General features: G+C 41.3%; 1 protein-coding gene across 1 annotated transcript in view; it reads left to right on the top strand.

Annotated features, from left to right (window-relative positions):
• The window catches only part of LOC124134085 (integrator complex subunit 14-like), a 39,075-nt gene that overhangs the window by 21,076 nt on the left and 5,615 nt on the right, over nt 1–12,384 (top strand). Inside the window, exons 3-7 of the mRNA XM_046498727.2 lie at nt 2,959–3,129; nt 4,768–5,135; nt 6,376–6,530; nt 8,272–8,413; nt 11,395–11,474. Coding sequence (XP_046354683.2) covers nt 2,959–3,129; nt 4,768–5,135; nt 6,376–6,530; nt 8,272–8,413; nt 11,395–11,474 — 916 coding nt within the window. The remainder of the gene's footprint in view (nt 1–2,958; nt 3,130–4,767; nt 5,136–6,375; nt 6,531–8,271; nt 8,414–11,394; nt 11,475–12,384) is intronic.

Genomic DNA, 12,384 nt, shown 5'->3' with positions numbered 1-12,384 from the left:
ATTTTATTGCAGTGAACATAACACTTGATATTTCGCTGCAGTGAACATAACACTTGATATTTTATTGCAGTGAACATAACACTTGATATTTCGCTGCAGTGAACATAACACTTGATATTTTATTGCAGTGAACATAACACTTGATATTTTATTGCAGTGAACATAACACTTGATATTTCACTGCAGTGAACATAACACTTGATATTTTATTGCAGTGAACATAACACTTGATATTTTACATAACACTTGATATTTTATTGCAGTGAACATAACACTTGATATTTTATTGCAGTGAACACAACACTTGATATTTTATTGCAGTGAACATAACACTTGATATTTTATTGCAGTGAACATAACACTTGATATTTCGCTGCAGTGAACATAACACTTGATATTTTATTGCAGTGAACATAACACTTGATATTTTATTGCAGTGAACATAACACTTGATATTTCGCTGCAGTGAACATAACACTTGATATTTTATTGCAGTGAACATAACACTTGATATTTCGCTGCAGTGAACATAACACTTGATATTTTATTGCAGTGAACATAACACTTGATATTTTATTGCAGTGAACATAACACTTGATATTTTATTGCAGTGAACATAACACTTGATATTTCGCTGCAGTGAACATAACACTTGATATTTCGCTGCAGTGAACATAACACTTGATATTTTATTGCAGTGAACATAACACTTGATATTTTATTGCAGTGAACATAACACTTGATATTTCGCTGCAGTGAACATAACACTTGATATTTCACTGTAGTGAACATAACACCTGATATTTCGCTGCAGTGAACATAACACTTGATATTTCGCTGCAGTGAACATAACACTTGATATTTTATTGCAGTGAACATAACACTTGATATTTTATTGCAGTGAACATAACACTTGATATTTCGCTGCAGTGAACATAACACTTGATATTTTATTGCAGTGAACACAACACTTCATATTTTATTGCAGTGAACATAACACTTGATATTTTATTGCAGTGAACATAACACTTGATATTTCGCTGCAGTGAACATAACACTTGATATTTTATTGCAGTGAACATAACACTTGATATTTTATTGCAGTGAACATAACACTTGATATTTTATTGCAGTGAACATAACACTTGATATTTTATTGCAGTGAACATAACACTTCATATTTCGCTGCAGTGAACATAGCACTGTGACGGAACTATTGTCACAAAAGATCTACCTCCCCTAAAACTGTCTCCCTTTATTGTAAGTGTCAAGCCCGTACACAAACTGTTGACGTCTTTTTTTACGTTAGTTCTCACATTGACAAGGCAAAATAATGAAAGATGAACATTTATAGAGTAAATATCTCTTCCTACCATTTGTAAATCTCTTAAAAATGTTTCGTTATAAACTGTAAATTTCTCATTTAACTCGTCAATTGTTTTGCAAAGCAGCATTTTTGTTTCTTGACCAGCGTGTATTCTTTCACTTCCAACGGCGGTCCCCCTTTTTTCAAGAATATTTTTTTGTTAAAGTGGATTTTTTATATAATCAAATCGAAATGTATAAGAATTTTTTGTAACCCTAAATATTTTTTGATACTTTTGTTTATGTATTTAAGATTTTGCAAACACACAACTACATTTTAAGTCGCAACCACAAGGGCTAGTGACCTGTCCCAGTGTGTTAGGTAGAAAGAAATACATTTTTTATGAAATAATTAAATTTCCCGGTAGACAACTTCACAAAAAGTATATAATACATGTAAATAGGATATTCTATGTGTCTCGTGAAATAATATGTTTCTCTCATCGAGGTTCATGAGTGGCGTACACGACACATGAAATATCCTCTATATATTGTGCTGTGTATTGTGATAGCTGACAAAATGTCATGTACTGCTGTGTAATTAATGTCTAATTTTAACGAACATGCTGTGAGGATGTCTGCTGTGCAGGAAGTACTTTGTTATTTCTTTAGCTTCTTTGCCCCTAACTTGTAGGATCTGTAGGATCTGTAGGATCTCAATTAATATTCCAGAAATCTGGTGTAGTGCTGTCTTACCACATCATACTAAGCCATTTCTGAATGTGAAATTTGATGTACAGTGTGTTATAGGGCTTGGACGATACACCAACTGTACGATCCGATACGTATCAAGATACCTTGCTCTCGATCTGATACGTATTGCGATACTTGCATGTGCACTTATCTGTGGTGTGTAAGCCATCTTCTTCATAGACAGGATTGCCAAATACCTGGCACACTGACGATTAACAGTTGGCAGTGTCAGGTATGGCACAATGGATGAAAATATTTATGTTTTCACAACTCATTTTCACTAGCAATCAGTATTTGGTGTAACACTTATTTGAGAAAACATTTAAGGTAAGAATTAATCCTTTTTGCTTAGTGTGTGACTGTGAACGATACTTGTATCGAGAAGTAAAAAATCGCGACCCACCGATGCATCGGTCTATCGTCCCATCACTAGTATGTAAGTATATGATATGCAGTATAACATATCATACATTTTTTGGCGATTTATGTATTTCACTCTGCTGTTGCCTTTGACCTTCACAGAACCTTGTTTATCTAGTTTTAATAACTTCATTTAATTTTAGCTTTAGCATCCTCTACAGTATTTTTACCCAAGTGTATAATGGAGAATTCACTCCAATCTGTTGATTCCAGAATCAGAATCAACGAGCCCGATCTTACTTCTGAAGTGAACAGATTCGAGTGATGTCTCTTACTTAACCATGTTATTATGGTTGATATGTATAATTTCTCTATAATTTTTTGTATAATGACCCGTAGTTGCGTCAGTTTTACTTGTTAAAATGCATGTTCAGAACGGCCAGTGAATTCCTGCCTCAGAATCAAATGCAACAACAATAGCGTGACGTCATCATCATGGTTTAATTTGTAGATATATGATGAATTGTTTGTGTCATGCAGGTGGTGTTTTCGTATCTATGGGAACAACTGGTGACTTTCACAAGGGACTTTGACTCCATCAAATCAGCACTTAACAAAATAGAAATATTCAACAAGACGTGTATTGAGACAGTGTTGAATGGTATCAAGTCTCTGATAGTGGAGGAATGGAGTACTGTCACACCATGTCAGGTTAGTAGGACAGTAGTACTGACCACCATGTCAGGAAGTAGCAGGAGAATAGTACTGTACACCATGTCAGGTAGTAGCAGGACAATATTACTGTACACAATGTCAGGTGGTAACAGGACAATAGTATTGTCACACCATATCAGGTAGTAACAGGACAATAGTACTGTACACCATGTCAGGTAGTAACAGGACAATAGTATTGTCACACCATGTCAGGTAGTAACAGGACAATAGTACTGTACACAATGTCAGGTAGTGGCAGGACAATAGTACTGTACACCATGTCAGGTAGTAACAGGACAATAGTACTGTTCACCATATCAGGTAGTAACAGGACAATAGTACTGTACACCATGTCAGGTAGTAGCAGGACAATAGTACTGTTCACCATGTCAGGTAGTAACAGGACAGTAGTACTGTACACCATGTCAGGTAGTGGCAGGACAATAGTACTGTATTCCATGTCAGGTAGTAACAGGACAATAGTACTGTTCACCATGTCAGGTAGTGGCAGGACAATAGTACTGTACACCATGTCAGGTAGTAACAGGACAATAGTATTGTCACACCATATCAGGTAGTAACAGGACAATAGTACTGTACACCATGTCAGGTAGTAACAGGACAATAGTATTGTCACACCATGTCAGGTAGTGGCAGGACAATAGTACTGTACACCATGTCAGGTAGTAACAGGACAATAGTACTGTTCACCATATCAGGTAGTAACAGGACAATAGTACTGTACACCATGTCAGGTAGTAACAGGACAATAGTATTGTCACACCATGTCAGGTAGTAACAGGACAAAAGTACTGTACACCATGTCAGGTAGTAACAGGACAATAGTATTGTCACACCATGTCAGGTAGTAACAGGACAATAGTACTGTTCACCATGTCAGGTAGTAGCAGGACAATAGTAATGTTCACCATGTCAGGTAGTAACAGGACAATAGTACTGTACACCATGTCAGGTAGTAACAGGACAATAGTATTGTCACACCATGTCAGGTAGTAACAGGACAATAGTACTGTTCATCATGTCAGGTAGTAGCAGGACAATAGTACTGTACACCATGTCAGGTAGTAACAGGACAATAGTATTGTCACACCATATCAGGTAGTAACAGGACAATAGTACTGTACACCATGTCAGGTAGTAACAGGACAATGGTATTGTCACACCATGTCAGGTAGTAACAGGACAATAGTACTGTTCACCATGTCAGGTAGTAACAGGACAATAGTACTGTACACCATGTCAGGTAGCAGGACAATAGTACTATACACAATGTCAGGTAGTAGCAGGACAATAGTATTGTCACACCATATCAGGTAGTAACAGGACAATAGTACTGTACACAATGTCAGGTAGTAGCAGGACAATAGTATTGTCACACCATGTGACAATGTAGTAGAAAATAGTACTGTCACATTATGTCAGTTAGGAAAATAGTAGTGAATGACAAATTATGCCATATTAGACTGTAGTAGGAACATAGTTCTGAACACGTTGACAGACAATAGTAATGATATAGCACTATGCACCAAGGCGGTAGAACTAGTGTGGTTTGTAGGGAAAACAAGTAAAGATACTGTTGTTCAGATATAAAATGTTTCATTTCCACTGTTTCAGATCATATTAATAACAGATGGCAACTGTGGTATCGGCCAAGGCTCACTGAAGGAATCCTTGCAGTCCAAGACAGCTGACGACAAGTTCCCTCTGCCGTTTCCATTTCCGTGTAAACTTCACGTTGTTTGTGTAGCTAACCCAAATGACCCCGACTTGCAGAGTTCTCTGCCCTTGTATCAGAAACTGATCGACATGAACAACGAAGGTGGAGAAATCTTCATTCCAGAATCCAACATGACAATGAAATCAGTGGAGCAGATGTTTCAGAAATTAGGGGAGACATTCTATGCTCCCTACTTTGGAACAATTCAGTGTGGCAATCTCAAGTGCAGCGTTCAGTTGCTGCCCTCTCCGGAACCTCTCTCCAGGTAAAGGTGTTGAGTAGGGATTGGGGACCCTCTCCGGAACCTCTCTCCAGGTAAAGGTGTTGAGTAGGGATTGGGGGCCCTCTCCGGAACCTCTCTCCAGGTAAAGGTGTTGAGTAGGGATTGGGGGCCCTCTCCAGAACCTCTCTCCAGGTAAAGGTGTTGAGTAGGGATTGGGGGCCCTCTCCGGAACCTCTCTAGGTAAAGATGTTCAGTAGGGATTGGGGGCCCTCTCCGGAACGTATCTCCAGGTAAAGGTGTTGAGTAGGGATTGGGGGCCCTCTCCGGAACCTCTCTAGGTAAAGATGTTCAGTAGGGATTGGGGGCCCTCTCTAGAACGTATCTCCAGGTAAAAGGTGTCCTGTAGGGATTTGGGGGCCTCTCCAGAACGTATCTCCAGGTAAAAGGTGTCCTGTAGGGATTTGGGGGCCCTCTCCAGAACGTATCTCCAGGTAAAGGTGTCCTGTAGGGATTTGAGGGCCCTCTCCAGAACCTCTCTCCAGGTAAAGGTGTCCTGTAGGGATTTGGGGGCCTCTCCAGAAAGTATCTCCAGGTAAAAGGTGTCCTGTAGGGATTTGGGGGCCCTCTCCAGAACGTATCTCCAGGTAAAGGTGTCCTGTAGGGATTTGGGGGCCCTCTCCAGAACGTATCTCCAGGTAAAGGTGTCCTGTAGGGATTTGAGGGCCCTCTCCAGAACGTATCTCCAGTTAAAAGGTGTCCTGTAGGGATTTTGGGGCCCTCTCCAGAACGTATCTCCAGGTAAAGGTGTCCTGTAGGGATTTGGGGGCCCTCTCCAGAAAGTATCTCCAGGTAAAAGGTGTCCTGTAGGGATTTGGGGGCCCTCTCCAGAACGTATCTCCAGGTAAAGGTGTCCTGTAGGGATTTGAGGGCCCTCTCCAGAACCTCTCCCCAGGTAAAAGGTGTCCTGTAGGGATTTGGGGGCCCTCTCTAGAACGTATCTCCAGGTAAAAGGTGTCCTGTAGGGATTTGGGGGCCCTCTCCGGAACCTCTCTCGAGGTAAAAGGTGTCCTGGAGGGATTTCGGGGCAGAACAGTATCCCCAGCTTGCTCTTTTGAATAGATGCATTGGTAAAAACTACTTTGTATTGAAATATTGTGTTTTAAATTAGTATGATTACAATCTCCAAGTTTTCAGTTTTTGATGGAGTATTTTGCTGTACAACAAATAGGCCTATTGTGCGGCATATTGATTCTTGATGCTTTAGTTTTGTTATTGAATACAGGAAGAATGCAGCAGGAGAAGATGAGCAGATCGTGCTGAACAACAACCTGGAGGTGTGCGGGTTTCTGGACATCGCCGATGTTGCCAGTCCCCCCACCATCTCACGCCATCTTGTCCTCCCTACCATCTCTAAAGACCGGGGCAAGCCAGCTGATGGTAGGTGTTCTGTTATTAATCAACTGTTCCCAATACGTACTTTGTCAATGACAATAAAATGAAACCCATATCTTAGACCCCACTGGAATTATCTGGCATATCACTGGATGACAGTGAAGGTCAAGGTCACATAAAAAAAACCTACACGTTAATTTTAGTATTTCTAAATAAAATTTGAGGAAACTTAGTAAATATTATCTCTAAGGTGTGGGCCGTGATTGTATCAACTTTTTGGTGGCCTCTGTGTAAGTCACTAGAGGTCAAATTATGAAACATGGTTCAAAGTTTTTTATCAAATCGAAAAAACTTCATGAAAACTCAAAGCAATTTCCAATAACTGATGATAGGTTCTTAATAATTAACTCAATCCTTGTCATATGTCCTGGAAAGTGCTTTTAACTTTCTTATTATGTGTTAGTGGTGATGGTGGGTGAGAAAGAAAGGGGGTAGGGGATGAACAAATGTTACCGGGGGTTGTGGGTGGGATGTCAGCAAAATATGAGACCAATCTAGCCCCTGTCATCCCCCTTATATTAAATAACCAGTCCCTTAGGTAGTTGAAACATATAAAATAAATGTTACATAGGAAAATTGTTCTCATGAGCTGCTCACCATGATAATATGGTGGTTTGTCTGATGCAGAAGACGCATGGTATTTCAATAGTTATCAGTTATTATTCTGCAGACATACATTGACTTTCAGAAGAACTTCTAAAACTCTTAATATTAATGATGCATTCCTTGAAAGGAAGAATTACCGTGAGTTGCTGTCTCTTTGCTCTTTATACCCGTACAGCAGTAAAGATATAATCAGGGACCTGCTCAGAGACCGATATTTAAAACAAGGACTGGTCAGCTCGGAGTCAGTATATTGTGTCTGAGTGGGGTATTCATGTTAAACAGCCACATGGTGGGCTAGCACTATAAAACTGGCATTAGTCTGGACTAGTACAAGCAGCCATACATACATGTGCATGCATATTGCTATATAAGTGCAATAATCTTGGACGCGATGTCAAACCCCATTTCACCTCACCTCTGTGGTGATTCAGGATTAGACTTAATAGATCAAGTAGTTAGGGCTGGGATGGGTAACTTGGGTACCCGGGTCGGGTGGGTACTGAGTAGGACCCGGACCCGTGGTTAGTCACGTGATATATTGTTTTATGACAAAAATTATCTAGAACTCTATGGTTACACTACAAGTCACTAATGTTCGCATTTCTTTCTGACTGTACACCCATTCCTTCTGATTTTTCATATGGTTGAATACACATATAACTTAATTCAACTTCAGTGTATGAATGACCAGATTGTTTAATACATGTATCTAAATATGTTTTGCCAGGGCTATGCTAATAATGTTCCCAATCGGACATTTTGAGACATCTCCTGAGACCAACAGTGGGTACCCGGGTAGGGTCGGGTAATAGGGGGGTGGGTACCCGGGTAGTAAATTTTGACTCGTCCCAGCCCTACAAGCACAGACTCAGTGACTTGGTTGGTCATCAAACCCCGAGGCATGTATCCTTGCTCATAATATCAGTCACTAAATTATCATGTCCAGACTTCGTTATTGACTGGCCGCCATCTTATAGCTGGAATATTGCTGAGTGCTGCGTTAACAAACAACTGCAGTGTTGGTTACCTGATGAGTATACAGCTTAGTCCGGTCAAAACTAAGTAGAGACTAGGTCGGATTTATTGCTGCCATCTGCACATGCATGTTCCATCCTTTCAGAAAATGGCAGCAAGGAAGGGAAGAACGGCAAACCAGCGGCAGAGGAAGAGGAGGAGTTGGATGATGGGAAGACGCCGTCGTTTACGGTGCTGCTGCACGGCAGCCTCAAGGTTGAGGGCATGGTGGCGCTCACTAAAGTGGGGTAGGAAGACTTATCAAGCAGAACTTGCTTCACTTGTTCTCGAGGCAAGGGAGTTAACTGAGTATAAAAGTTCGGTTTCCACCCTTGCCGAACTAGGATGGAATTATGGAGTTATATTTTGGCTGGACTAATGATTCTGTGTTTTGTCCAATTAAAATTGTGTAAAGAAATCAACATCTGGTTCGTAAACTGCGTTCAGATTTCGGTCAATTGCGAGATTTGCGAAGCATGTGTACCATCAACTTAGCGTCAACAGATATTTTTCAAACCTTTTCATGTTTTTAATCAAGGTGCTCACATGATTTGATGCACTTTGTGAAGTAAGACCCATTATTGATCAACTCGTCTTGACAGGGCGCTGCCATTTTTATTTGATGCAAATGCAAGTGATATGAGAGGTGGAATCTGATTGGTAAATAGGAGGGACATAGAAGGGACATAATTCCTAATAGCTACTGGTGGTGCTACGATCAAGCCCAGAAATTCCAGCCTAGATTGACAGGGGTGGAAATTGGACTTTGCAGTCAGTTAACTCCCTTGCCTCTGGAAAATGCTTTCTTCATCACTGGATGATATTTGTCAAATATATCATAATGGAATGATATGATGCACTGGAGAATGAAGTATTGAGAATGAAGTATCAGGAATAGTTTACATTCACACAAAGGTTACAAGGAATAGGGAATAGGGGGTTGGATGGACTACTGAGTCAGTCCTCAATACCTCCATTTTATCCTCCATTGTATTTTCATCATTGTTTTTATGCAATGTTGTAGACCAGGCCCGACTTGTATGGGTGTCATTGCTGTGAGAGATCACATTGGGTTTGAGATGTTTCCGGCTGTGAGACACATGCTACATATCACTGTTTCAGGCCTGACTGGTATGGGTGTCTTTGCTGTGAGAGATCACATTGGTTTTGAGATGTTTCCGGCTGTGAGACACATGCTACATATCACTGTTTCAGGCCTGACTTGTATGGGTGTCTTTGCTGTGAGAGATCACATTGGTTTTGAGATGTTTCCGGCTGTGAGACACATGCTACATATCACTGTTTCAGGCCTGACTGGTATGGGTGTCTTTGCTGTGAGAGATCACATTGGGTTTGAGATGTTTCCGGCTGTGAGACACATGCTACATATCACTGTTTCAGGCCTGACTTGTATGGGTGTCATTGCTGTGAGAGATCACATTGGGTTTGAGATGTTTCCGGCTGTGAGACACATGCTACATATCACTGTTTCAGGCCTGACTTGTATGGGTGTCATTGCTGTGAGAGATCACATTGGGTTTGAGATGTTTCCGGCTGTGAGACACATGCTACATATCACTGTTTCAGGCCTGACTGGTATGGGTGTCTTTGCTGTGAGAGATCACATTGGTTTTAAGATGTTTGAGACATATGCTACATATCACTGTTTCAGGCCTGACTGGTATGGGTGTCTTTGCTGTGAGAGATCACATTGGTTTTGAGATGTTTCCGGCTGTGAGACACATGCTACATATCACTGTTTCAGGCCTGACTGGTATGGGTGTCTTTGCTGTGAGAGATCACATTGGTTTTGAGATGTTTCCGGCTGTGAGACACATGCTACATATCACTGTTTCAGGCCTGACTGGTATGGGTGTCTTTGCTGTGAGAGATCACATTGGTTTTGAGATGTTTCCGGCTGTGAGACACATGCTACATATCACTGTTTCAGGCCTGACTGGTATGGGTGTCTTTGCTGTGAGAGATCACATTGGTTTTGAGATGTTTCCGGCTGTGAGACACATGCTACATATCACTGTTTCAGGCCTGACTTGTATGGGTGTCTTTGCTGTGAGAGATCACATTGGGTTTGAGATGTTTCCGGCTGTGAGACACATGCTACATATCACTGTTTCAGGCCTGACTTGTATGGGTGTCATTGCTGTGAGAGATCACATTGGGTTTGAGATGTTTCCGGCTGTGAGACACATGCTACATATCACTGTTTCAGGCCTGACTTGTATGGGTGTCATTGCTGTGAGAGATCACATTGGGTTTGAGATGTTTCCGGCTGTGAGACACATGCTACATATCACTGTTTCAGGCCTGACTGGTATGGGTGTCTTTGCTGTGAGAGATCACATTGGTTTTAAGATGTTTGAGACATATGCTACATATCACTGTTTCAGGCCTGACTGGTATGGGTGTCTTTGCTGTGAGAGATCACATTGGTTTTGAGATGTTTCCGGCTGTGAGACACATGCTACATATCACTGTTTCAGGCCTGACTGGTATGGGTGTCTTTGCTGTGAGAGATCACATTGGTTTTGAGATGTTTCCGGCTGTGAGACACATGCTACATATCACTGTTTCAGGCCTGACTGGTATGGGTGTCTTTGCTGTGAGAGATCACATTGGTTTTGAGATGTTTCCGGCTGTGAGACACATGCTACATATCACTGTTTCAGGCCTGACTTGTATGGGTGTCATTGCTGTGAGAGATCACATTGGTTTTGAGATGTTTCCGGCTGTGAGACACATGCTACATATCACTGTTTCAGGCCTGACTGGTATGGGTGTCTTTGCTGTGAGAGATCACATTGGGTTTGAGATGTTTCCGGCTGTGAGACACATGCTACATATCACTGTTTCAGGCCTGACTTGTATGGGTGTCATTGCTGTGAGAGATCACATTGGGTTTGAGATGTTTCCGGCTGTGAGACACATGCTACATATCACTGTTTCAGGCCTGACTGGTATGGGTGTCTTTGCTGTGAGAGATCACATTGGTTTTGAGATGTTTCCGGCTGTGAGACACATGCTACATATCACTGTTTCAGGCCTGACTGGTATGGGTGTCTTTGCTGTGAGAGATCACATTGGTTTTAAGATGTTTGAGACACATGCTACATATCACTGTTTCAGGCCTGACTGGTATGGGTGTCTTTGCTGTGAGAGATCACATTGGTTTTAAGATGTTTGAGACACATGCTACATATCACTGTTTCAGGCCTGACTGGTATGGGATCATGTATTCATGGGCTGACAGTAAGAAGAAATCAAACCTCATGTTGGCTTTTTTTTATCCAGGTAATATTTGTAAGGTTTTGATTTTATCGTAACATCTGTTGACACCTGAGATCCCTGACACAGCCATGTAAGTGTCATTTGTAGTAACACTCCTGGGACACTGCTGAACTGGAGTAAAACATCCCACACGACACTATGTCATAAGAGCTCTTCAATGACTGCACTGAGACATATCAGAGAAACTATGTCAAGATGTAGAATTATGAAATTTACACTTAAAATAAATGGACCCAAACAAATTAATTCTTGCTTTTTAAGCACAGCCTAAGTCAATAAAGTATTATGGCAATTTATGTCTGCATTGATTATGTGTTGTGGTCACATGACCGTCATGTATTGGAGTGTGTAATGGTGACATACTACAGTCAACCTGTTGTCACATGAGACCCGTGAAGATTCCGGGGTAGAATAGGTCTTCAGCAACCCATGCTTGCTGTAAAAGGTGACTATCCTTGTCGTAAGAGGCGACTATTGGGATCAGGTGGTCAGGCTTGCTGACTTGGTTGATGCATGTCATCGATCCCAATTGCGTGGATCGATTCTCATGAAATTAATCACTGGATTGTCTCGTCGAGACTCGATTATTTACAGACCGCCACCATATAGCTGGAATATTGCTGTGTGCGGCGTTAAACAACACACCAACCAAACAACCAATCGTCACATGAAATGATGCAGCAGTGATTCATGGTCTGAAAACCAAAATGTAGTTTTCATTTGTTGACAGGAGCATCTCAACTTAAGTTTGAATTTGCATGGTACATCATATGTGTTGACCCGTGAAGATTCCGGGTTAGAGTTAGTCTTCAGCAAGCCATGCTTGTCGAAAAAGGCGACTATGCTTGTCTAAAGAGGCGACTAATGGCATTGGGCGGTCAGGCTCGCTGACTTTGTTGTTGCATGTCATTGT

The sequence above is a fragment of the Haliotis rufescens genome, unplaced genomic scaffold (genome assembly GCF_023055435.1).
Source record: "Haliotis rufescens isolate VD_foot unplaced genomic scaffold, xgHalRufe1.0.p SCAF_1, whole genome shotgun sequence".
Taxonomy (NCBI): Eukaryota; Metazoa; Mollusca; class Gastropoda; order Lepetellida; family Haliotidae; genus Haliotis; species Haliotis rufescens.
This window is presented reverse-complemented; position numbering and strand designations above follow the sequence as displayed.